The following is a 27,942-nucleotide window of genomic DNA, read 5'->3' on the forward strand; positions in this document are numbered from 1 at the left end:
AACAGATGGGGGGAACCCATTCTTGACCCTCGGACAAGACGCTGATGGACATTGGCGAATTGGCAGGAAAGCACCTGCACTCTCTGAACTCAGTGTATCTGCCTAAGAAAGAATACACCATGACGGATCATCTAAGTCCCAGCTTCCCCTACTTAGTGCGTTTTCAGCTCAATCCACAAGCCTTTCAGATATTGTTTGCTATGGAGGAAAGCACTCTGTTGACATAGTTTGGATCCCTCTTTCTAGGGCCCTGGTCGTCAGCTGGACTGTTGTTCGCTTTTCCCCCCTTTCCACTGAAAGAGCCCTCAGGAAGATTCAGCTAAAGGGGGCCTTAGTGTTGTTTGTATCCCCATTTTGGACGAGGATGCCTTGGCTCACTCTCTTGCATTACTTGGCGGTGAAACCCCCTATCATCATACTATTGTATTCACCTCTGATAATTCAGCCGGCCCCATCAATGGATACTGTTGTAATGGAACCCTGGGTAGTGACTTCCACCCAGGGTTTCACGTTCTTTATCCGTTGATGTTGTGTGGGCGGCTGGGTGGCGGTGGTCCGTTACAAGCAATAAACACATTGTTTACCCTAAAGAAGCAACATATTTTGAACGGTAAATTGAGCTCCAAGATCTACGGATGTCTGGGTTTGCAGCTGAAGTGGTCCAAAGATCGCAAAGATCGGCTACATTATGTTATGCTCCCCATTGGGCATAGTTTTCCTCATGATGCTCTGCCAAGAACTTGGAACCTTTTTTGGCTATCCTTTGGCTGATTGTGGATTTATGAATGAGGGATTCAAGTTGGACCTCGCACCAGCCACCCTGATTTCACAATTGGTGGCGATCAGGGAGTTTCGGTACCCCTCAGCACCTGTCTGAGATACAGGTTGATGATGGCTAGAAAAACCGCAAAAGCATTCTCCATTTCTGCAATGGGATTTACCATTGATGTTATGTCAGTTGCAGGTTTGGCCAAGCGGTGGACTTGACGTTTCTTACCTGCACGGTGGCATTTGTGCTGTCAATGACCTCAGCCAGAAGAGTGGGCGAGCTTGGGGACTTTGTGGTGTGAGAACCACGTGATAAGTTCTTCCCTGGCAAAGTGGTACCAAGTTTGGACACGCAGTTCACCACAAAGGTCCAGTTAAGTTCTCACTGGCATTTTACTGGAATCAACAATGCCGGAGGAGGAATCGTACTTTACTCTGGATGTGACAAGGGCCCAGAAGATAAACATTCAGCGAACAGCTGCCTTTAGGGAGGCACACATCGTTTTGCTGTCCTTTGAAACAAAGGCAAGATGGAGGAAACCATACACGACAACCATTAGCAGTTCAATTAAATCAACTATCGTGGAGCCATACGTCATGGCAAATGTTCCTTTACCAGGCATTGAGTAATTTGTCCATCTTTTTTGGACATGAATACATTTCGTATTCGGTCCTCTGGGGATATATTTTGTTTTGGGACAAAATAACCTTTTGATACTACTGTGAACAATTTGACTATGCAAAGACTGTGGTGAGAGGGTGGAAAGGAGGCAATGCTTTATTACACATGGTAATGTCCATTGCTCCTGAATTCGCCCGATTCACCACAGTCCTTGCGGTCCCATCTGTGATGAAGTCACGTGGTCCGACAGCAACGTTCTGCCTTCGTGCACTGTATACATAAAGCGGGTAGCACCAAGACACGAGTAGTGCGCGCCGGGAGCCTGTGACATGAAGGTCTGTGTCTGATTGCTTATTTCAGGTACGGGGGCAAGGCCTTCATATGGGAGTACCGGGGCAAGGCTGGTTGCAACACCATCCACCTGGCCCTCGCCCTCGGCCTCAGAAGTCCCTTGAATGGCGAATTACAGGATTTTTTAAAATAGCAGTAACTGCAAACTGAATCACTTTTAAGGGGGGTCACAATTTTGTCAGATAATACACAGGAAGATTAAATGATTCACGTGATGGAATGTGATGGAATGGGGGTTTGGGCTATTTCTGTAATCCAAGTACTTGACCACTTATCTTTAGTTCATATAAGTATTAGGTGTGGTTTTCACGACCATAAATAATAATTAATTCGATAGCTGGGCCTTGGAAAGTACAGATCACACTAGAAACTAACCTGCCAATGTACAAATGTGTATACAGTGTCAAACAAAAAGAACAGGGTTCTTTCCTTTTCCTCATCCTAACTGGGAGTTTACAGGAGGGTTTAAGTTTCAATTAACCACAATCGAGTGAAGACATTTTTACAGCCTACAAAGGTATCTGTGCAAAGACACATCTCATTCGGGGTTTACTCATGTATTCAGAGTGAAATAAAGTGGGGAGCAATATAGGTCATATGCTTGGGTAATTTATCCCCCCTGCATGCAGCCCTGTGTTCCCTTTCCACATATTATCATCCAGCATTCACGCACCTTAAGGTACAGTCCTTCCCCGGGCAGCTCTAATTGCTCCTACTGTAATGCAGGGCGTCAGCAGAGCCACCGTACTCCCCTCTGCTTCGAACTATGGCATTAATAATTGTGATGTCTGCTCTGAGAAGACTTAACAGCTGATCTTTCTATGGTGGAGCAAAGTCAAGATTTGCCCCCATCCCAGACACGATGTGTGTGGGACACGGGCCATTAAATTGGGCTATTCAAGCAAAATAGAGGACGCTTGCCTACCCTATGTAAGAGGAATACAGAGACTGCATACATTTGATTAAAAAAATGGCATTCTGGGTTGATAAGCAGGTGTGGTCAGGCTGAGATTTCAGCAGCAATGTCACTGTTCAAGAATATGGAGGTGATTCTGGGTTTGACCGCACCGCAAATCACTATGGTCATTACACGTGGACCGGGGGTGGTGGGGGGCAGAGCCCTTTCAAATACCTTTTGTGTCTCATCTGTGGGGCTCAACAGTGTTGAGTAGGTATACTAGGCAATTTGAAACAATCAAGCTGGTGTCAAGACGATGGAGTTGCGCGCGTTCAAATGCGAGTCCGCATCGAGTGGATTCAAGGCGCAGGCTCCTGTTGGACTGAGTCGGCTTTCCAGACAGGCGAGCCACCACCTTTCAACATTAGGGTTCAGCAATTGGTTTGGCAGCAAACAATGCTTCTGCTGAGTTGAGTCAGTGTTCAAAATGGTCATTCTGAGGTTTCCAGAAGGTTGGCTCAGCGCTCGAGTCAGTTGTTTCCACAGAGTCAATCCAGCAATCGGATTGGTTCATACAGTGAACTGCAATGGATTGAACTACGTCTAGATGGCCTGAAGCGGTTCGAAGAACATTGAGGGGCTCTTATTCGCGTCTCGGCGCAATTCAGCGGCAGTGACCTGTACACTTGCAATTTGGTGGGCACACGTCCCCGCCTAGGAATTTTGGTCATTTGCATAGCAGAGTGCATAAGTGGAAGGCAAAAGGCGGCGTATACGCTTGTAAGCCTCCTTTTGCTCTGCACTCTGCCATGCAAATGAAGTAAACACCACCTGCCATGTACACATAGCACAGTGCCGGCGGACCCCATAGGGATCCCCAGCATTTGCACCGGCATGAAAAACCATGACAGCACAAATACTGAAGCATTTGTATAGCGGAGAGAAAGGCATGTGGCAGAAATGCAAATTTCTATATTTATATGCCCCTCCTCTGGGACATATAAATGAATGAAAATGGGGCGTACCACAAATGAAAGACGTAAAAACCCTACCAAGGCTTTTATGACTTTCTTTTGCAGTGCGCGGAGCTCAAAATTAGCCCCTCAGTGCCAAAAGCAGCACTGTGGGTTCTGTATCGGCTCAAAGTGAATTGAGGCACTAAAACAGGGTTCCAGCTGCTTCTAAACTTCCGGTTTGCTGCAAGGCCCAATTCATGGTTTTTAGGGACAAGGCGAGTCCTTACTTCTGCACATCTACTCCAGGAAGTTTGTCTGACACCAGCAGGGGTTCCTTCGCCTGCAGAGAACAGGCTCTTGGCTCCAGGGCAGAGGCAGCAGAGAGGGCTTCGCTGACAGAAGTGTCACCTGCAGCTGTCCCCTGCAATGGTTAGGGAGCTGCACTTTCCTCTGCCTTGGGGTTCCCGGTTTTCCTTGTTCACCTCTACAGAAGAGGATTTAGGATTAGACAGCATCCCTGACAAAGTTCCAGATTATTTCTTATTGTAAGTCTTAAGAGTCCAAAGATGAACAACTAAGGATAGAAATCCCTGCCGTCATAAACCTAAACCGATACTGTGGATTTGCCCAAAGGCAGCCTTTTGTCAGGGGTCCAAGCCCTGCTGCTGTAACAACTGTCCTTTTATTTGTGGCATACCCAGAGTGCTTTGTCTGCAGGACGTGAAAGCGGTCAGGAAGTTGTAGCGAGCCGTTTCAGACACCAAGATGATGGAACCCCTCTCCTCTGTGCTTCTCTAACTCCATCACCTCCCAATGTCAGTTGACTTTATAGATCAGCACCCTGGTGTGAGAGTGGCTTGGTTATGTTAGGGCTGGCTTTGCAGCACCAGTTCCTAGGGAACCTCCCAGGGAGGATTCCTATTACATGGGAAGAAGGGGTTGGCCTTTCTTAGAGAGATCAAAGAGGCAGCTACCTACCCTTTGTCCCCCAAAACTGTTTAGAGACAGCCAGGCCAGGTAGCTAATACGCATAAGCGTTGTCATGGCTAAGGCTCTTGTCACCAAGCTGGCAGTATGGTATCCAAATGCTGGGGCTGTATAATTGCATGATCTTAGTAGCCATCATGCCACAACAATGGTCTATGTTTACAGGTTAACATGCCACCATGTTGACTAGGATCAGATGTGCAGAAGATTAGAACGCCCCCTCTTCCTGTTAGAACTTTCCATTCCAAAAGCTGCCAGGAATGCACATGTGACCTTTGAACCTGCCGTGCTGCCAATGAAGAGCAGGTGCTATATATGACAGGAGACTGGCGAAGCAAACGCTCATGAATGCATTGTGCTTTTGGCATGGAGCTTTATGAACGGGGGTCCGATTAACAGACCTCCCTTTCAGAATCAGGATTACCTGCATCATTTTATTTGATAAAACCCCCAAAATCTTGGGCTATGCTGCCCTCACCAGAGGGCACTCTGTCAGAGCAGTTCATCCTAAAAGTTTTGTGTAGAATAAGCACACACACGCATCACACGTCCATTCTTATTTCAAGTATTAGTTGCAGTATTTTGTGATAAGAATCCGTATGGATTTTTCTGTAATGTCATATTAATGGCAGCCGGTTTGCATCTTGGAACTAGGAACTATATACTTGGATCAATGATAGAGAGTAAATGCAATAGTATCTGTCTGGATCTCTAGCCTACATTATGTAAACATGAAGTTTCGAGGAAGGTCGCTATTGATTCTTATCCGGAAATGAGTGAAGCTAAATGGGTTAGTAAAAGGGAGTGCCCCATAATCCATGTGTTTAAAAGCTGTTTGATGCAGTCTGATGTCTGACAATTGTTCCATTAGCCAAAGTGAAAACTCAAAAGATAGCAGCGGCAAATACATTAGAAACAAATGATCATGTAGACTCGATAACCAGATGGGTGTCTCCAAAATGCTTTTGCACAAAGACAAATTCCATGAGAGGGGGAAATCAGGAGGGCCCTGGGTCATCACTAGCACGCTCCTCACTTAGAGCAGTGTGGCGCACGCATGCGTGCAGAGATGGAGGACATTGACTTGTGTGAATAGGGCGAAAGTTCCAGAACAAGAACCATATACGCGTGCTCACGCTTTTTCATGAATCACTGCACATCTATGATAAATCGTGTTTAATGTTAATGAACCTGCACTGCAATTTATTTACATATGTCTGAATGCTTATTTGCAGTGTCACAGATACACAAGGGTTGATGCTATGGTATGTTGATTTGTACCGCGTATTGCTGCGGTTGCCAGGAACTCTCGTGCTGCTGAAAAGGAAAATGCGCACTGGCTGGTTAACCACTTAACTGCCAAAGGTCCCACCCCAATCCCCCCAGTGTCAAGTCCTTTTTTGGTGATTTCGGTATGTCTCCATTAAATCCCTTGTAACTTTTTTGTTACATGAGATATCTCAGCCAAATTTGGCCCCTTTTTTCCCACATGTAGGCGGTCGTAACGCCACCAGGGAATCCTAGTTTGCTGCAGGATGTGAGAGAAAATCACCAGAAAGGGAGAACATTTGGGGTTTTTTCAGAAAATGCCAATACATTGATGTACAAAGAAGCCTGTGGTTTTTTCCTTGTAATAGCTAGGGACAAATGATTTGCTGTTCTGAATTTCCCATTTACCAGGCTTTCAAGAACAGGTTGAATGTAAACCAAAAAAACATTTTGATACCGTTACCAGCCGTTTTGTGAGAGGTAGGCGATTTTGGCCCTTTTTTCCAATAGGACATGCGTGGACGGAATGGAAGAGAAGGGTAGGAAAGATGAATGGGAGTACAGAAAGGCATACATTTCTGAAAAGTAGACAAAATTAAATTCCAAGTTTAGGAAGGGGTGATTTGGGCTGGTCAGGCAACAACTATGTAGGGAAAAATTCCATAGTTTGGGGAAAAAGAGGGAAAATGACAAAAAAAAGGTATGTGGTGGATATGGTTGGCCTAGTAAGGCAATGGCTTCTGTGAATTTTGAGAAAAGCAATGCTCCGCTACATTCCCTGACTCTTACAGTTAGGAACTCACAAATTTTTTGTAATGTTTCACAAAACAAGCAATACCACAAGCCAAAAATGGAGCAATGGTACACAGGTTTCTTTATGCGTACGGCCTAAACAGAAGTACTTAGCATGTGTAAGTAAAGAAAACAAATGTGAGAAAGGGCACGCACATTTTTTTTGAAAGCGCACAGGAAGACCTTTTGAAGGGTAGGTGACTTGTGCAGGGTACAAAATTGTATAGTGCCTAAAGTAGCGAAAGGAAAGGGTTGTGTGACAAAGTGCTGCAGCAAATGTGTCAAAACGTTATGGAAACCATGCAAACACAACATATGTCGTACCTTCCTGCGTTCCCACAGGTGTCCCAATGAAAACGGTACCTCACATGTGTGGGTGCACCAACATGGGCGCAAAGGGAAAAGGCTAAACCACTGGTAACCCCAAATCTTTCGGCAAAGCGGATGTTGAGGAATTTTGCTCTTGTGGACAACCTACAGATTTGGGCCTGGGGTGTCGCAGCCACCAAGGAAAACAGGAAACACCATGCATTTCGGAAAAGAAGACACCCGTGGGAATCCACAGAGATCTGATATGCGCGATTCGCCCCAGAATTTATTACCCACAATGCCCGGCAAAGTCCAAAATTTGGCAAAAGAAACACAATTTTCGGACATTTCACTCTGCCCACCGACTGAAACACGCCACCAACAACACATGTCCTACTTTCCCGCATTCCCACAGGTGTCCCGATGAAAACAGTACCTCACATGTGTGGGTGGACCTACCTGGGCGCAAGGGGAAAAGGCTAAACCACTGGTAACCCCAAGTCTTTCGGCAGAGGAGATTTTGAGGAATTTTGCTCTTGTGGACAACCTACAGATTTGGGCATGGGGTGTCACAGTCACCAAGGAAAACAGGGAATTCCATGCATTTCTGAAAAGAGGACACCCATTGGTATACACAGAGGTATGACTTGCACGAATGGCTTCAGAATGTATTTCCCACAATCCCCAGCAAAGTCAGAAATTTGGCGAAAATAACAAAATATTTGGACATTTCACTCTGCCCACCCACCGAAACACGCCGCCAACACCACATGTCCTACCTTCCTGCGTTCCCACAGGTGTCCAGATGAAAATAGTACCTCATATCTGTGGCTGCACCTACCTGGGCGCAAAGGGAACAGGCTAAACCACTGGTAACCCCAAGTCTTTCGGGAGATCAGATTTTGCAGGATGTTGATCATGTGGACAACCTACAGATTTGGCCCTAGGATGTCCAAGCCACCAGGGAAAACGGGGAACCCCATGCATTTCCAAAAAGAAGACACCCGTGGGAATCCGCAGAGGTCTGAATATGCGCAAATGACCCCAGAATTTATTACCCACAATATCCCATATTTCGGGGAAAAACAGACATTTCCCTCTGCCAACCCATCGAAAAACACAGCCAACATCACATGTCCTACCTTGCTGCATTCCCACAGGTGTCCCAACAAAAACGGCTTCTCACATGTGTGGCTGCACCTACCTGGGCACAAAGGGAAAATGCTAAACCACTGGTAACCCCCAAAGGGTTTGGGGAGCCAACCTACAGATTTGAGCCTAGGGTGTCGAAGCCACCAAGCAAAATAGGGAACCTCATGCATTTCCAAAAAGAGGACACCCGTTGGAATCCACAGAGGTCTGACTTGCACGATTGGCCCCAGAATGTATTTCCCACAATCCCCGGCAAAGTCTGAAATTTGGCAAAAATAACACAATATTTGGACATTTCACTCTGCCCACCCACCGAAACACGCCACCAACACATGTCCTACCTTGCCGCGCTCCCACAGGTGTCCCGATGAAAACAGTACCTCACATGTGTGGGTGCACCTACCTGGGCGCAAAGGGAAAAGGCTAAACCACTGGTAACCCCAAGTCTTTCGGCAAAGGAGATTTTGAGGAATTTTGCTCTTGTGGACAACCTACAGATTTGGGCCTGGGATGTCCCAGCCAGCAAGGAAAACAGGTAACCCCATACATTTCCAAAAGGATGACACCTGTGGGAATCCATAGAGGTCTGAGTTGCGCAAATCGCCCCAGAATTTATTACCCACAATCCCTGGCTAAATCCGAAATTTGGCCTAAAACCCCCTCAATTTTCAGACATTTCCCTCTGCCCAACCACCGGAATTCGCCGCTAATGCCACATGTCCAACCTTCCCGCTTTTCCACAGGTGTCCTGACGAAAACGGTACCTCAAATGTGTGGGTGCACCTACCTGGGGGCAAAGGGAAAACGCTAAACCACTGGTAACCCCCAAAAGGGTTTGGGGAGACAACCTACAGATTTGGGCCTAGGGTGTCGAAGTCACCAAGGAAAACTGGAAACATCATGCATTTCCGAAAAGAAGATACCCGTGGGAATCCAGAGGTCTGACTTGCGCGAATCGCCCCACATTTTATTACCCACAAGCCCCGTCAAAATTCGAAATTTGGCACCCACCCACCGAAACACGCTGTCAACAACACATGTCCTACCATCCCGCGTTCCCACAGGTGTTCCAAAGAAAACGGTACCTCACATGTGTCGGTGCACCTACCTGGGTGGAAAAGAAAAAGTGTCGACCAGTCACAAGTTCTCCGGCAGTCCCAGGGAGCACCGGCAGGGTCCCCAACCTTTCCCCTAGGGAGAAGCTGCAACGCAGGCCAGCTAGAGCTCCAGGATAGTCAGAGGTAATGTCCCTGGCCTTGGCCAGCTGTCTCCCATGTTGTTTGACCATCCCCAAGGCCAGCAGCGGTTCCAGGGAGGCCAAGTAGGGTCCCTGACGTTTCCCTGAGGGAAATTCTGTAATGCTGTCTAGCTAGAGCTCCAGGATGGTCGGGGGTGATGTCCCTGGCCTTGGGTGGTTGTCCCTCATGTGGGTTGACCGTCCACAAGTCCAGTGGCCGTTTCAGGGAGCCTTGTCCTTTTCCAGAGGAAGAAGGTGTAATGCAACCCAGCCAGAGCTCAAGGATGGTTGGGATGATCTCCCAGGGCTCGGGCACACGTTACCCATGTGGGTAGACCATTCCCAAGCCCAGCCTGGAGCTCTGGGTGGCCTGCGTCACAGCTTCTCCCTCCGGGAAAGGACGGAGAATGTCCTGGGCCTCCCTGGAACCAATGCTGGGCTTGCGGACATTCAACCCACATGGGAGTAGACCGCCCAAGGCCAGGGATATGACCCCCTATCACCCTGGAGGTCTGGCTGGGTTGCGTTACAAATGTACAAGGCCGGGGACATCACCTCCAACCGCCCTGGAGTTCTTGCTGGCCTGTGTTACAGCTTTTCCCCATCAGGGAGTCCGGGCACTGTGCCAATACCTCCCCGAATGGGAAAAGCTGTAACGCAGCCCAGCCAGAACTCCCGGACAGGTGGAGTTGATGTCCCTGGCCTTGGACATCCGTTTACCATGTGGGTGTACCGTCCACAAGCACAGTGGCAGCTCCAGGGAGAACCGGCAGGGTTCCCTTCCCTTCACCGAGGCAAATTCTGTAACGCAGCCCAGCCAGCACTTCAGGATGGTCGTGGTTGATGTCCCTGGCCTTGGGTGGCTGTCTCCCATGTGGTTTGACCATCCCCAAGCCCAGCAGTGCTTCCAGGGAGTCCGGGCAGGGTCCCTGAGCTTTCCCAGAGGAATCTTCTGTAATGCTGCCTAGCCAGAGCTCCAGTATGGTCAGGGGTGATGTCCCTGGCCTTGGGTGGTTGTCCCTCATGTGGTTTAACCGTCCACAAGTCCGGCGGCGGTTTCAGGCAGCCTCGTCCTTTCCCAGAGGAAGAAGGTGTAACGCAATCCCGCCAGAGCTCATGGATGGTCTGGGTGATCTCCCAGGCCTTGGGCACCCGTCGCCCATTTGGGTCGACCATTCCCAAGCCCAGCCTGGAGCTCTGGATTGGGCTGCGTTACAGCTTCTCCCTCGGGGGAGGGAGAGGGATCCTGCCGGGGCTCCCCGGGACTGCTGCTCCACTTGGGGATGTTCAACCCACATGGGAGACAGCCGCCCAAGGCCAGGGACATTACCCCAGACTAAACTGGAGCTCTGACTGGCCTGCGTTACAGCTTCTCCCTCCAGGAAAGGAAGGGGAATGTCCTGGGCCTCCCTGGAACCAACGCTGGGCTTGCGGACGTTCAACCCACATGGGAGTAAGCCGCCCAAGGCCAGGGATATGACCCCCTACCACCCTGGAGCTCTGGCTGGGTTGCATTACAAATGTCCAATGCCGGGGACATCACCTCCAACCGCCCTGGAGTTCTTGCTTGCCTGTGTTAGAGCTTTTCCCCACCAGGGAGTCCCGGCACTGTGCCAATACTTCCCCGAAAGGGGAAAAGCTGTAACATAGCCCAGCCAGAACTCCCGGACAGATGGAGGTGATGTCCCCGGCCTTGGACATCCGTTTACCATGTGGGTGTACCGTCCACAAACACAGCAGCAGCTCCAGTGAGCACCAGCAGGGTCCCCTTCCCTCCACCGAGGGAAATTCTGTAACGCAGCCCAGCCAGCACTCCAGGATGGTCGTGGTTGATGTCCCTGGACTTGGGCGGCTGTCTCCCATGTAGTTTGACCATCCCAAAGCCCAGCAGCGCTTCCAGGGAGCCCCAGCAGAGTCCCAGACCTTTCCCAAAGGGCGAAGCTGTAATGCAGGCCAGCCAAAATACCAGGATGGTTGGGGATCATGTACATGGCCTTGGGCACCAGTCTCCCTTGTGGGTTGACCATCCACAAGGGTTGCCATCCCTTCCCAGAGGTAAATTCTGTAGCGCATCCCAGCCAGACCTCCAGGATGGTCTGGAGCACCCATCTCCCATGTGGGTCGACCATCCCCAAGCCCAACCTTGAGCTTGGGTTGGGCTGCGTTACAGCCTTTCCCTATGGGGAAGAATGGGGACCCTGCCGGAAGAGCCACTGGACTAGGGGACGGTCGACCCACATGGGAGACAGCCACCCAAGGCCAGGGACATCACCCCTTACAAATCCTGGAGCTCTGGCTTGGCTGCGTTACGGAATTTCCCTCGAGGAAGGATAGTCGGGGTAATGTCCCTAGCCTTTGTAGGCTGTCTCCCATATGGGACGACCATCCCCAAGTGCAGCAGCTGGGATCCCACCCAACTCATGATGAAGCCTGATGTGTATATCCCGTATTCGGAGTAGTGGATTATCCTCTACACCAGAGTGCTGAATAACTAGATTTTTAGCCGTTTCCGAAAAATGTCGGATGGTCCAGATTTCTTTAGGAATCGAGTTCCATACTTTGGCAATAAGAATAGAAAAAGCAGTTCCTCTATATTTATTTTTCTTATGGTGCCTTGTTTCTGTGAGCGAGTTGGTGCTTGATCCCAGAGTTGGCTGGTATTAACTGATTTTTGATTACCAGAATTCTGCTCCCTGTAATGCTGTAAGGGTGATGGAGAGAGCTTTGACATTGATTCTTTTTAACCGCGAACCAGTGCAAGCAGGGAACAAAGCGACACTTTGCAAGTCTGTGATACCAGCTGCATGTTTACATGTTAGTGTTATCTGGGAGGACAGCACAGCGTGATTTATAGTGAATATGAATATGCTCCTCATAAATTCACACACGCTCAGAGGCAGGCAAGAACACTTACAGTATGTTGACTTCTGTCTATTAATGCTGCTTTTCCTAATACAGTGCATTGTCTGCTTGCTATTATAATGCAGTAATATGTAAGGAGAGTACATCAAATTTTCCATTCCAAACTTTTCTCCACAGTCCCCTCCTATTAGACCTTCACTCCAGTCTACTTACATACATCTTTAGGAGAAGCATCAAGATAATTTGAATTACTTTGGAATTGTATTGGCTGAATTTTCTGCTCCAAGAAGTGCAGGGGATGGGAGTTTCCGATATTCCTGGATTCTCTTTTCTGTTTATCTCGGGTTAATATAGCCAATGAGGAAGCAGTAGCATTTGCAATATCCCTTAGTAACAGTGACAGCTGGGCCAGAGGTTCTCTATTTATCTTAATCCCAAGAGCCGGTATAAGATATCCCACCTGTGCAACACAGTTTTTCCCAGGTGGTGCTTCTCCTGAGGCAGGGCAGAGCAGGAAAAGTAGGGGTTTGATGCGGGCAGAGTAAACACGATCTAACCACTCCCTACCCAATTAATAGGTAGCTAGGAATAAGCATTACCCCACAGATGAAGTAAGTTCTGGCATGTGTACCCGGACTGTGAGAATGAAAAACTATGATCAAAGGCAAAGACAGATAATAATGACATTTGCTATTTCCCATGAACAGAGAACCAGGATTAGTATAGCATATAAGACCAATTGCTAGGGAGGATAGGTGGAGTGATGCTGGCTTAGTGTGTACTTGATCTGGGGTGAGGACAATTCGGAGGACTGGTAAAGCCCAAGTGGGGGTGTGCATCCCTAGAGGGTCCTGTGCCTTGGATCTGGGTAATCAACTTGATATCCAAACAGACATCCCCCCCACTGAAGGGGATGGGTGTGGTAGGGAACCTGGAGGATAAATCATGTGGCAAATGAGCACGACCCAGCAATCTGTGAGATTGAAAATGCAGCCATATTGCTAGGAGAGATGCAAGTAAGTGTTTTCACTGTGATGGGATGTGCAGAGGGACAGTCATTTTTATGACAGATGGTGTTAGAAGCAACGGTTGCACTGAAGCAACAATATATCAATATTCTGACATTCACTACAAAAACTGAATTGTATCCGGATGTTGTGTACACTAGGTGCAATCCTCAAAAGTCCACGTCCAGGAAACGAGTTGTACCATCAGCACAAATGTTTGTGGCTTGAAGACAAAGGTCAATTTAGTTCATCAAGGCAGTTGATGTGCGGGACACAAACAAAATAAGTTTGCCAGACCAAAACTTCCAGTGCAAAGTTTATAGGCGCTGTGAAGATGCAACAAAGTACATATCAGCATTCAAAAGTACCACTTGGAATCAGGTACTGAACAAATAAATCCAGGATCCACCGTTTATGATTGAAAGTTCCACTTAATAATCCAAACTACAAGTATGCCAATTATTAGAGCGACATGCAAATAAGGGTCATTGTAACAAAAAGAATGACCAACACATGATACCAGCAGGGGCCATAACTTGCAGATATCGGTGAATCAACAGTAGCGTCTTCTATTCACTGCCAGTGCACCGCCACCTCACGCAGATTCATCGTCGTTGAGGGGACAGATCCAGGGGAGAGTGACTGGGCAAGCTGGCACTTTGTTCTAACTTTTGATTCTCAGGAACTCTTTCTCAGGATAGCAAAGCGTACCCTTTGGAGGTTGCCTTGTGAGTTCCAGAGGGGAGAGACACTGAAGATGGTACACTAGAACCGAGGTCTGAATCAGGGTCGTTTCTTCCGGAACTTCAACCGCCTGATGAAGGAGCCTTAGCAATAGTTCCGCAGGGACCTCACTGTGTGGAAGAGAATCAGAAGCTGCAGATCCTGGTTCAGCACATGCGCATATTGGCTGATCAAGGGCTGCGCCCTCGCCTTCTTGTACTGGTCATTCAGTTCCAACAAAACAGGAAGAGTCTGACATCAGCAAATGATCAGCAGCATCACTAGTGGTGGAGTCGGTGGCCACAGTTGAGCTGGAGCCAAGCCGAGGAAGAGCGGTCATCGCAGAGCTGGTGTCATCGGCTGGCGTGGCGACTTTGCACCAATGAGTAGCATAGATCCAGGCCTGGATACATACATATTTCACAGCTAAATATTTTGTCAGAAGAACCTGGAATGGGCCACACCACCTTGTCAGGAGTGCAGATCATTGGTGGACATTTACCAGGACCCAACGTCCTGGCTGCAGAGGCTGACAGGGTTAAGTAGCCAGTTCATGCAAGGCTTCACAGACCTGAGCATGGTGCGATCAAACAGTTGTAATCATTATACAATAGTATTGGATCAGAGTATCATCTTCTAATGGCAGACTTCGAATGTGGGGAACTGCTGAGTGTGCAATTCCCATTCTCATGGGATGACAAGTGAAGATTTCATGAGCAAACAGTTGTGTTTATACTGGGACTGGGGATTGTTGCACATGGCAAACAGAACCAGGGGCAAGGCTTGAGGTCATTTCAACCCTGTGTCTTTACACACTTTTGACAGCCTTAACTTAAAGGTCCCCAGTGCAGCGTTCTACATGCGCCCTAGAGCGCAGGTGATAAGCGCAATGGAACTGTTGAGTTATTCCTAAAGCTTTGCACACTTCTCTAATAACCTGACCGGTAAAAAAGGTACCTCAGTCACTGTCTATACTGAGGGGCAATCCAAACCGAGGTATAAAGTCTGTTAATTTTTCAGTTACTATGACAGCATCTGCTTTTCTACATGGATAGCCCTCCGTCGACCCAGAAAATACATTGACAAGGACCAAACAGTAGCCATAATTCATACAGGCGGGGGGCTGTATGAACTGTGTCTGCACAAGCAAAAATGTACTTTCCGGTACAGGACGTGTAGACATTTTCATAGGCACCCCTCTCTCAGCATTGTATGTTAGACATATGACACAATTTCCAGAGTGACTCTGAGCCATCGAGGCTAAACCAGGAGCCATCCAATCGTGACTCAAAGTGATCATAACATTTGTACCCGAATGAGCCAAGTCATGAGCTTCATGGACCGAGTAGGGGAGCAGAACCTTAGGTGCCACAAGGTGGCCAATTGTGGAGCGCAACAGGGAGTATACTAGCAGCTTACATAGATGTTGATTCCAGGTCACCTTTTCAGTTTGTTGGGCTTGATCTTGGAGGATTGCTGGACTGGAAAGGTAAGTGATGGGTGACTGAGGAACTGCAACACAAACAAGAAATTCATTAGGAGCCAGGGGCCCATTTAAGGCTGCTGAGCAAGCTGCGCCATCTGCTCAAGTATTTACTAGGGCTGTAAATTACTGTGGGATCATGCCTCTTACATGTTACGCTAGCTACAGCAAGTAACAATTCATTCAATAAAGCCGATAAATATTTTCCATTTAATTTTGGGGTGCCCGGGGATGTTAGATATCCACGCTGCTTCCAAAGGACACCAAAGTCAAAGACCACCCCGTGGGCATACCTGGAGTCGTTATAGAGTGTAGCTGATTTATTTCAGTCCAGAGTACAGGTACAGGTGAGTGCCATGAGCTTGGCGATCTGTGCTTATTTTGCCAAATGTAATCAATATGCTTCTAGGACAGCATGGGGGGGATACATACAAATACCCAGAGACCAATTCCCCATTTCTCGAACATGGATACAAGATCTGTCAATGAAAAGACTCAGGTCAGGATTCATCAAAGGTACATCAGATAGATTAACACAATGTGACAAGAGTGTCTCCACAACAACCTGACAGTCATGCGACTCCCCATCCTCCGGTGTTGGTAACAAAGAGACAGGATTCAAAACTGCACATCGATTCAAAGTTACATTGGCAGCGGAAATAGCAACTTTTCATATCGGGTGAGATGGGAATTTGACACATGCTGGATCTTCCCTTTAAGAAATAATTACAACACAGCATGGTAAACCACAAACTTGACAGGATGCCCCTGCACAAGGGAGTGTTTTTTTCTATCAGCAAGGCAGCAGCAGCAACGGCTCACAGACAAGCTGGGAATCCTGTGATGACTGGATCTAAAGCTATGGTGTGATAGGATATGGCCCGGTGCTTATCACTGCGTAACTGAGTCAATACACCTTGAGCAAACTGTTGCACTCATCGCTGTACAGCACAAAGGGCTTACTGTAATCTGGCAAACAAAGCTGGAGCCATTGCAAGTGTTTGCTTAATCGTGACAAAGGCATCTTCTGTTTCCTGAGATCATGGCAGGGGCTCGGATCATACATGAGGTTCTGAAGTGCTTAACTAAGGATTCATATCCTGGGACCCACTGCCTACTGTAACTTACCATCCTGAAGAGCCCCTCATCTGCTTCTTAGTCTGGGGATTACAGACGTTCTGGATTGCTGCAATACAATCCTTGGACAAATGTCTTTCCCCAGCAGAAATCTCATGGACCAGGTATCAGACAGGGGGGAAACAATTGTCTTTAGATGCCTTGTGACCCTTTTCATTAAGCGCTTTCAATAGTATACGTAAGTCTTCCTCATAAGCTTCCAAGGACGCGAAGGCTAGGAGCCATTCATCTACGTAGTGCACTAGCATTGACCCTCCTTGAAACTGAACCAAATTAATATCTTGCTTTATAATTCGGGAAAACAAAATAGGGCTTTCTATGTACCCATTGGAAGCCTAGTGAACATATACTGAGTGGATTTCTGGGTAAATGCAAACAGGTACTGGCTGTCAGGATTTTTTGGTATGGAGAAAAATGCAGAACACAAATCTACAACAGTGAAGTACTTGGCTGAGTAGGGAATACATGACAAAATGGTAGCTGGATTTGGTACAACTGGAAAAGCCGGTAACACTGCTGCATTAACTGCATGTAAATCATGAATAAAATGATAAACCTTTCTACCTGGCTTCTTGTGGGCAAAATAGGAGTATTGCAGGGACTGAGGGTTGGTACAATAATACCTTCTTGGAGAAGGGATTCTGTTATAGGGAGAATACCTTGTTCAGTCTGTCGGGAAATAGGATATTGAGGTACACATGGCAGGGGATAGGCAGGATTCAGAGAATTTGAACTGGCTTAGCATTGACTATATAACTAGTGTCATTTGCATGGGTTGACTATAATTTGACTGGGACTCGGTCCAACGGTTCCTGCCACGAACAAGGAGGGTCAAACCAGTCCCCAGGGTACAAATGGGTAATTTCCTTTAATACTGTTATGTTATATTTATTTATAAAGCACCAACGGCCATGGACACTAAGGCGCTGACACAGACACAGGAATATAAAGTTGAAAGGACAAAGGAAAAGAGCAGCCTGGCCTGTTCTATATGAACAGGAAGTTTTTTAAACATTTCCTGGAGGTAAAAATACCTTCTTCCTTACGCAATGGGACAGGTGGTACATTCCATGCCTGAGCAACCAGCACAGGAAAGGAAAGACCAATCCCTCTAGCTCTCTTATATCTAGGGATAGTGAGTAATTGTGCATCACATGATCACAAATTATGGCAGGGTTTGTAGATCTCCAGTTTTTGTTGCATGCTGAGGCGATTTTATCAGAGAAAGCTTTCTGGATTTTAGCACAGTCATCGTTGTCAGACATGAATGGTCTTTCAGGAGCACAGGGTTTTTCCCATTAAATAATTGAAAGTTTCTTAGTTTTGTTTTCTGCCCGACTTATTTGCTCATTATAAAAATATCTCAGTCACCATAATTATCAATTTGTGCTCTTTCTCGATAAATTTCGAAACCTCTTTGTTTTTCCTCTACTTTATCTTTGGACCAGGTGCATTTGGCCTATCTCTTAGTTTGTTTGAGCAGTGTCAGTTCAGGAGTGAACCAACTCTGATGGTTGGTACAATCTCTAAAACATTTTGTTTTCAAAGGAATGGTTCTGTCCAGGAACACTGCCACTTGCATTCTATATTTTTCCGCTAGATGGTCAGGGGAATCCTGACCAGTTGTTAAGTTCATAAGTTCTTCAAGACATGTAGCCATCTCAAGAAGCTTTAACTTCTGAAAGTTTCTGCTACAAACCAGCTTAGAGATCCGGTGGCTTCGCTGGCAAGATGCCAGTACGTGTGCCACACATGTGATCAAGGAATGGTCTGACAATATACATGGTACGGGTTTCACGGTTACCACATCTATATTCCTGGTGGCAAGCCAATTAAGGGTATGACCCATTAATATGACAGGGGTCTGAATTATGAGTGTGTATATCCATATTCTTTAACATGCACTGTAAATCCATGGCTTGCTTGTCCTTGGGGTCTCCTTTCCAATGATTAAAAGAGTGGCACAATTGGGTTTGTGTACAGGTAGTAACATTTGTCCTATGTGGTCATTGAACAAAGACAGCTCCATAGGTCGTCAGTAAATTAATATGAAATTCACATTGTTATTATTGTTAGCCGTGATTTTAGTATGTAAGATTTCACACCCATAACATTCTGTCTTGATTTCATACATCCCCAGTTCTTTTCTACAGATGATGGCCATCCCGTCCCCTGTTCCCTCTGCCTGGTGTTTCCCCAAAAATATATCACCCATGGGGGGTGGGGCCCAGGGGGGTTACCTGTTTGTTCTTTGGCCTGTTTGAAATCTGTAGCCATGTCTCGGTTAAACACATAATGTCTATCTGATTGTCTACAATGTAGTCATATATGTCCACCAAATGTTTTGAAAGGGACCTGGTGTTTAGTAATGTAAGTTTCACCAGCATAGTGTCTAGAAGATTGGCATCAAGCGAGCCTGCGACTGCCTCATCCCCAAAGGGTACACTGCTGGGGCTCTTCAATTTTCCACCCTGCTGGCCACTAATATCCTGATTGTGAGTCGTACATCCAGCTTTGTCACCTCCAAGAGCGACTTGTGTTGGCATGTCATCTATCTATGTATGTGATAAGCAGCAACTATCTTCTCTTAACATCAAAGAGGTGTTTACTGGGAGTAATGTATGCAGCCCAACCTCCCTCGTTACTAAGACACAGACATCATTTGATACATGTGTCCCCTCTGCACCCACTTACCGTTCATCCAGAAATCTCTATACTATGGCCTCCCATCGTAGACGTTGAGCAGCCAGTACTGTAGTCATTGTTTTATAATTCTATGTCTCGGGAGGATAGCTCAGGGGCAACGCGCTCGTCTTGGAAACAAGACAACACGGAGCAACACAGGTTCGATCCCCGGGCCCGCGCTTAGAAACCTCTGGGTATTAAGCGCTTTATAAATAACCAATTACAATTGCGTGATGTAATTCCATAACCCCGGCTCTCAGGCTTTCTGTACAGCCCGACACAAAGGACCAGCATGTAAGGTGCGTCCACATGCAGACTTGCAGAGACTTGCTTGGCCCAGACGTGCCGGCGCTGATGCGCCTGACTGCAATACAAGAATGCGCCCGGACTACAATCCCGAAGGGATGTGTTGTTCTGAGGTGCTGACATGGGAGCCCAATCAGAGGAGGCTCGAGGAGCACAAAAACAGATGAAATGTGGCGTACAGCGTAATTTAAGTACAACCCCAGTAGTGTCTTAGATACAACTCGAATCTAGAAGATAGTTTAAAATTATTTAAAAGTATTGCACCTTGTGCTCTCTATGAGCAGGAATATCAAGATATATACCAGCAGGAGAACAATAAATAAAGCAACTTAATTTACATAATAAATATAATCCAAACTACTTCACAGAACAGGGACTAAGTTAGAATGCATAATGATCAGAAATATGACCTATCGTGACCATAAGTGTAATTGACTACTATGTGATTACGTACCGTATAGGAGGTTACCCAGATCTTACACTGCACTCGCTGCCCAGAAATTGCAGCACGAGAAAATTGTTTAACTGAAAATACATTACTGATTTTTACGATACTGCCTCACTCAGATCTCAAAGTGTTCCTAATACAAGAACAGACCCAGCACAGAATAAGGATGAAACATTGAAACCTCTCTTTTGTGCCTCTGCGACTGCTTCCCGCTGCATAGCCCGCTCAGACTACTCACAATCTTTGGAACTCCTGGAAATTGTAGATAATATTCAGTTATCGAATTTTCAAACTTTCTCCCAAGCAGAGCCCTGTTATGATCTAGCTCCAGTAGATCAATGCCTTGAGAATCCTAGGGCCCATCAGCTTCTACAACCTATTACGCATATGCTTCAGTTCTGTATTCCCAATCATGAAGAACCGAAGGTGGCACGGCTGCTACGCCTACACCGTCTACTTTGAAACCTTCCACCATTAAAATGTCCCTATTAAATACCTGCTCTTTAAATAAATATGCTATTAACATCTATGACTACATTCTGGAAGATGACTTAGATTTGATGTGCATGACTGAAACCTGGCTTAAAGATTCTAGCGGCCCTAATATAGGCATGGCCCTTCCCCCAGGTTAAAGAGTATTTGGGAAAAGGCAATGGGAGGAGGCTTCACCCTCCTGGTCAGATCAAATTTGCACTTCTTTGAGTCCCCCATTACTTGCAGAGGCTGTGAAATCACTCATCTTAAGTTCCAGCCCAATGAGAATTGTTGTATCAACTTTATCCTGATCTACCGACTACCAGAGAAGATGCAAGGGTTTAATGAGGACTTGCTACACCTTTTAGTTCCCCTCAACAATCCAAATAGTTCCACTGTCATCCTTGGCGATCTAAAGCCTTGGTTGGGTAATCCCGAGGATGCCAGTCAACGCACTCAGGTGGGAACATCTTGGACTGGGTTGCCTCTAGAAATATCTCTAGGAATATTACAAACATTAGAGGCTGTACATGGTCCGATCACTATTTTGTGGAATGCCTTATTCAGCTCGCTAGTAAACCCATGAAAGTGCACAATCTGCCAAAAAGAATAGTTAGGAGGAACTTACAAAGGATTAATATTCCATGAATTAGACCAGTGCCTTAAACATGTTATGGCTAATACCTCGGACATCCTGAGACATTAGCAAATGGCTATAATGCCCAGGTGAACTGCTTTTTGGACAGAGTCGCCCCTTTAAAACCTAAGTTGGTCAGGGATAAAGCGTGTCAACAGTCTTGGTACACCCCTGTCCTGGAAAACGTAAAAAGAGAAAAAAGGACAGCAGAACAACTCTAGGAGAATAATCAAACTCATGGAAACTAATCCAATTGGAAAATGCTACTAAAAGCTTACAAAAATCTAATTTTGAAGGCTAAAAGAACGTTTTATAACAGAGAAATCGAGATGGCAGGGAATAGTTCTAAGAAACTATTCGAAATCTACCAGAGCCTTGAGAGGCCAGTGCTACAATCTCAGTCTTTTATGCCATCTACGGAAGATTACAATATGGTACAGCAGGAGTTCACTAATAAATTCACGTATGCTCGGGCCAGAATCTCCGGCGTACTGGATAATGATACCTGTCGAAAAACTCAGACCGTGGGAAATAAAACAGACTCGGATCATTTTCTCGCTTTTAATTCAGTATTTGATAATAAAATTCACTTATTTCTTAAATCCATGTGCACAGCTAACTGCCAAGGTGAAGTCCTTCCTTCCAAATTCATCCTAGGTAACCCTAGTATTTTTTTGCCTTTTTTAGAACGCTTTGTAAATTCTACCTTTAGTCATGGCATCATCCCTGATGTCATCAAACAGGTAGTGATTACGCCTTTGCCAAAAAAATCCAGCCTCAGCCCAAGAGACTCAAACAATTTACGACTTATAACAAATTTCTTTTGAAGATCGTAAAGTAGCCACTTATCACTTACAGCAACATCTAGATCATTTTGATATTCTCTATTCGACACAATCTGTTTTTCATACCCATCATGGCACAGAAAGTGCTCTATTAGATCTTCAATCGCACATGCTTTGAGTTTTTGGAAGAGGGCAAATCAGGATTATTAGTACTTTCAGATCTATTGGCTGCCTTTGATCTGCTTGATCACAAACGTCTTCTGGGTGCTCTACTCACCAACGGGGAGTGTCCAGAGAAGCCACAAACTGGATTGGCTCCTTCCTGAGCAATAGGAAATCCTGTGTATGTTGGGGCAATGCCACTTCTCGTAGAGAAAATACACTACAGAGTTCCGCAGGGAGCTTGTTTGTCACCAGCATTGTTTAATCTATATATGAAGCCCCTTTGTGATCTGTTAACCACCTTGGGCATTTATTTTACCAACAATGCTGGTGACAATCAGCTTCTGATGGAATTAAGCGGGGACTATAAGGCTGGTAAAAAGATTGGATGTCCAATAACTGGATGTGTCTGAACTCCACCAAGACTGAACTCATGATCTTCGGCTCTACAAAAGCAAGAGCAAAGTTAGGCCACTGAATATGCACACATGAACTTGGAAGGGAATCCGACAGTAATCTCAGATAAAGTCAAGACACTGGGTGTCTATGTGCAGGGCCCCCTCAACTCTGATGCTCATGTTATCAGAAACTCACAATATCACCTGAAAGTGCTGAGACATGCTAATCCCTTTTTGTCCCAGAAAAATCTGTAAGTCTTGGTCCGAGCTATTTTTATGCAATGCTTGGACTACTGCAATGCACACCTTTTGGGAGCAAGTAAAAATTGCATAGCTAGACTTCAAATGCTCCAAAACGAGGCTTTTCGTATTATATACGATATCCTGAAAAGGGAACACAACTCTAAGGTTAGAAGAAAGCTCCACTGGCTGCCAGTCTCAGCAGGACTAAGATTCAAGGCCCTCTCTCTGCCCCACAGATGTATCTATGTGAACGCTCGTGCTTACCTTAAAGAGCGAATGACATCATGTACACCTTCTAGGCATCTCCGTTCCAGTAGACAAGGGCAGTTGTCTGTGTCCAGATAAACAAAAATCGAGAGGCCTTGGGCGTTTCTTTGCTGTCCTTGCAGCTCAGGCATGTAACACAGTTCCCATTGAATTACGTTTAGAAACACGTCATTTGGTGTTTCGGAAACACTTAAATGCTCTGCTATTTAAATAATTCTAGCCTTCTCCTTACTTGATCAGATGCTCCATGACAGCAAGTTCTAGGTTCTTGTTGCGTTTCGGCACCCTGATGCCTGCAGGATTTTAGCACAATATAAAAAAATAAAAAAATACATAAATAAAGAGTTTTACGAATAAGGAAAAAAGAAAAGGTAAACTTACCCCACCAATCCACAACACCACTGGGGTTAAGTGAAGTACGGTTTCAATTTTGATGACTGTAAGGGTATCAACACTGATGAGAGTGCGCAGACAGTGATGTCGTGGATTGACAAGCACACTTTTGAATTTTCTCATTTACTAAAAAAAACTTTGGCACCTGCTTCGGCTCATCGCGGGTGCTAAAGGGGTGCACGTTAGAAAAAGGGGCAGGGATGCGTAGTACTGAGACTGCGTGTAACGCACGATTGTACCTTTAAATAAAGTGCACGTTCTGAGCAACGTGATCGGCTGTGCACACACAGCTAATCAAATTGTCAAAATATCTCAACATTTTCTTAAAGAGATAACTACAGGAGGCACCATCAGAATGCTGGACGATATCTTCAAGCACGAAGGGTATCTACATAACTACAAGCTCACACCATTCCCATGCTAATGGCCAAGTGGAGGGAGCACATAGATTTATAAAAGGGAGCCTGCAATTAGCAGAAGAAACCTTCCCAGGATAGCAGCTGCAGCGCATAGACTCACAAGCAGTGTGCAGGGCAAACTCAAGCTTCAGTCCACCTTGGGTGCTAGACCTCTGCAATGTTAAGGACGTTGAGGTATGACTGCGCCAGAGGAGCAGGTTGCTACGGAGATGTAACAGAAATACATATCTGTAGAACGCAAGGCTTCAGAAGGCTCTGGGAAGGTGATGCCAGTCCTGAAGCGAGTGTCCGCAGAGTGGAGTCAGAGGGAGGGAGGAGACCCCAGGGAGATGATCTTAGAAGGTTGTGTGAGCAGTAGGAGGAGTCAGAAGAAGCAGATTAGTGGTGTCAGGGAGCAGTGACCGGTACTTAGAGATCTGCAAGCACAGAAGAAGTGGTGAAAAGGTGTGCGAGGGAAAGAAGAGCTATAGTATGAAATATATTGAAGCTATTTCTTTAATTTGTGCTCCTGCTGAAATGTGCATTGTTCGTTTTTCCTTCATTGTTGGGAATTATGTTTCCAGAGGGAGGGCAGTTGGTGTGGTGTTGTGTTGTATCTAAAACCAAGTCACGTCTCATGCTTTGTGTTGGAATCTCACTATTATGAGGTCACCACTAAGAATATTCAGAGTGGAGCGCTGTGGAGATTGGGGACTTTGGCAGTAGGTGGTGTCCTCAGGGTTGTGTTACCAATAACCTGTTTGGCCTACATAAGCTGCATGCAGCCTCGTCACCCAAATTATTAGAAAAAATACTACACCATGTTTTGTCTTATACATTTGCAAATAAACTTTATTCTTTTTTAGGGTTCTGGAGATGCTCCATTGCTTCCCGAAAGATCCAGCCTGTTGATGGCCTTTCTTCTACAGGATGCACCAGAAAGTGACCAGATGAAGGTGGGGGGCATGGTCTACGCACAGCTAAACAGAGCCAAGCTAAGTAAAAGGATTCCTGATTCAGAAAAATACAAAGAGATTTCTAATGGTTCAAATGCACCACCACAGGAAGATCTGAAAATCCACCACAAGCCCACTGGGCAGATGTATTCTGAAGTCAAGAAAGGAAACAGTTTCAACACTACCATAAAGGAGCCATTGCCTACTCATGTGTGCGACCCACGAAAGTCAGCCACCCCTGCTATTGTCTATTCAGAGGTTAATGTTGAACATGCAAGAAACCAGTCCTTTGCCAGTGGAGCACGAGGAAGTTATTCTTTACCCTGCCCTGAAGTACAGAAAGCCCAGAAGACTCCGAGTCCCGAAATGAAGAAGTTAACCTTGAAGACACCACCTTCAACGCCCCCTAAGTTATCACCCAAATTAATTTCAAAAGCAAAGACCCCACCAGACACAGTAGTGTCAGAGTGGGAATATTCATCATATGCCACCTCGATCACAGTCAACAACGGATCCAAAAAACCAGGCCAAGGGGTTCCCCAAGATCCGCCATCAAATAGTAAGCATGGTGCCTTGTATGAAGAGTTCACTTATTCGAGCGTTTCCACAGCCCGTAGCAACAACATTACTAACGACTATGAGCAGGTCCCTATGTCCTGGCCAAAAGCTGCCTTCCAGGATCACAACTCACGCAAACAGATAACTGGCTCCACATACGCTGGCATGACCTACGATCAGATGCAGCCAAAAAGCTGTACCGAGAACACATATGAGAGGATCCCGGAAGCTTTCCTGAAGGAGGCTGGGAAAACACCTGAGGAAGAGCATGCATATGAACCAGTTCCACTTCGTTTTTCAAAGGGTGATCACATGAAACAAACTGGTCAGAAGGTAAACCACTTTTTAAAAATATGTTTCATGTACATTTGCTGGTATCAGCTTCTGCAATTGAACATGAAGGTTGACCATTTCACATCATACTAAGGGGTCGGTTACATAAAGCTGTGAAATGTACTATGCATGTTCAATCAAAGAATATTACAGATATTTTATCACAAATCAAATCTAATTTCTAGCAAGGATGCAAAAAATAAAGACATCAGGAAATCGGCTTGTTCAGACTTTCAGAAACTATCAGAGGAAGACTCAGTCAAGGAGTAAAAGCCTACACAAAGTCATAGCTTCAGTTTTAAAGTGTAATCTGAAAATGTATTGCAAAAAATCTCATTGCCAACACATACGAAATAAATGTTGTTATATATTATTTGTCAACGAAAGATGTAAGAAAAGATTCACACATCGTAATGTTCCTATCATTTTTAAGAGTAACCTTATCCCACCCAAAATATACGAATTAGAATCATAATGCATTAATCACACTTCTAACATAAAAATCAAGTAACCAAAATAGTCTTACAATGAAGTGGGATAACGGCTACCTTCAGGGACAGAAATGTCCGTCAAAATGGCTCAGGGCCTTTCCCGCCCTTGACTCCCTTGAACGACATCATTAACGTAGCAAATTAGTGTTAATAGCACCCCACCTGCCTTGCCATTTTGATTGAGGTGCCACTAGAGTATTTTTTGGCAATTTCGACATAGGCAGGAACCCGAACAAGGAGGAGTGAGGAGAAATATATGGCTAGCATAGCAATAGAAGCCAGGGCTCTGCGTGGAGCCCCCCTTCGATATATCGGGTGTGTGGAGAAGCTGATGTAGAGCAGGAAAGGAGGCAGCAGGGCAAAGAGGAGAAGAGCGAGCTGGCAGGCGGACGCAACGGTTCTTACCGCAGACCCTCTTAAAATAAGGACCCGTCATCTAAAAGCTTCTAAATGTAGAGCAGAAAAGATTCCGCATGACCTGCCCTCTTCGAAGACGTCGGTGGTGGAGTGATCTCAATTAAACTCATACAACTGTAAAAGAATTTCATAAGCCAACTTTATTCCTTAAATGTGTCTTTCAGTAGACAGGATCTGGATCTTTATTCATGGTGCTTCAGTTCTTACAGGCTCATCAAAGCACAGTCTTTCATGGTTTTCCTTCAATTGACCCTGAGTGTTGTTCTTAATCCCAGAACGACTACTACTCCCAATTCCTCTGTCTTTTCGACTGTCTCGGTTATCTCCTCTACTATCACCAAGTGACTTATCATAGAGCTACCTGCCGAGGTGCTGTTGACTTACTTACCTGGTGTCCCACTTGATTCCTAGGGCCATATTATCTAAAATTTGCACCGGTGCAAAAAGTGAGCAAATGCTTTGATGATACAAAATAGAGCAAACCGGTTTTGTCACAATCCAGATTATCTAACAAACGAAGGCCAAACATGAATCGGAATGTTTTGGGTACAAGATGTGTTTCATTAAAAAAAGGTGTTTACTGTTCATGTTGTGCAGCAAATGTAGCTAATAAAACAACCTGCTTCAATATTTCCCTGGTGACATTTTATTTGAATAATACTGATTGGAGCTAAACCGGTTTGCTCCATTCTGTATTATCTAAACAGGAAAATTGGTGCTAAATACGTTTGCTCTGCTTTTTTGCTACAGGTGCAAAACTTTGATAATCTGTCCCCTGAACGCCAACTCTTTCTGTCTTTGTGCAGGGTCTATATCACACTTAAAATTATTGTTTTGCTTCTCTTTTCCATGCGTGTGTCGATTTAATATTCTGACTGCTATCCCCAGAACACAGGTTTATTTTTTACTTGGTCAATTCTCTTTCTAAGCTTTAATCTCTCTACAACACCCATATGTGGGTCAATATTAACTGCTTGGACAACCTGCACCCTGGTGGTTTGCCCTTCTTTCTGGAAATGGTTTGACACTTTCTCAGAGAGAGATTTTGTAACTAAAATCAGGAGAATTGAATGTTCGTATTGGATTGAATTGTGGTAGAAATGTTTTAGAAGGGAGAAAGCAAACAATCACACCATTTTTATGAAACAAATCGGAAGTGTCCTTCCCAAATTGGGAGAGTTAATATGTATACTCCAGTTACTTGCTGCTTCTTTGCCTATCCATGCCCGGCTAATTTTTCCACTCAATGCTGCTAAATTACAGTTTAGCACAACAAGTGAAACACAACAAGTGTTTAGTGTTTTTCACAACTCCCTCGCTTGATTAACACAGTCCTGCTTTATTTAGGCCTATGCCAGGCCCCTTTCAATCAGTAATATATTTAGGAGACTGAAATGTCTGATTTGTAGTGGGATTTGTAAAGAGCCAATAATCGCCA

At 45.6% G+C, this 27,942-nt stretch overlaps 1 protein-coding gene across 1 annotated transcript in view; it reads left to right on the forward strand.

The window, feature by feature from the left end:
- The window catches only part of SH2D7 (SH2 domain containing 7), a 233,890-nt gene that overhangs the window by 103,978 nt on the left and 101,970 nt on the right, over positions 1–27,942 (forward strand). The window contains exon 5 of the mRNA XM_069624409.1: positions 24,616–25,596. Within this exon, the coding sequence (XP_069480510.1) occupies positions 24,616–25,596 (981 nt within the window). The remainder of the gene's footprint in view (positions 1–24,615; positions 25,597–27,942) is intronic.

The sequence above is a fragment of the Ambystoma mexicanum genome, chromosome 11 (assembly GCF_040938575.1).
Source record: "Ambystoma mexicanum isolate Mex_15411 chromosome 11, UKY_AmexF1_1, whole genome shotgun sequence".
Lineage (NCBI taxonomy): Eukaryota > Metazoa > Chordata > Amphibia > Caudata > Ambystomatidae > Ambystoma > Ambystoma mexicanum.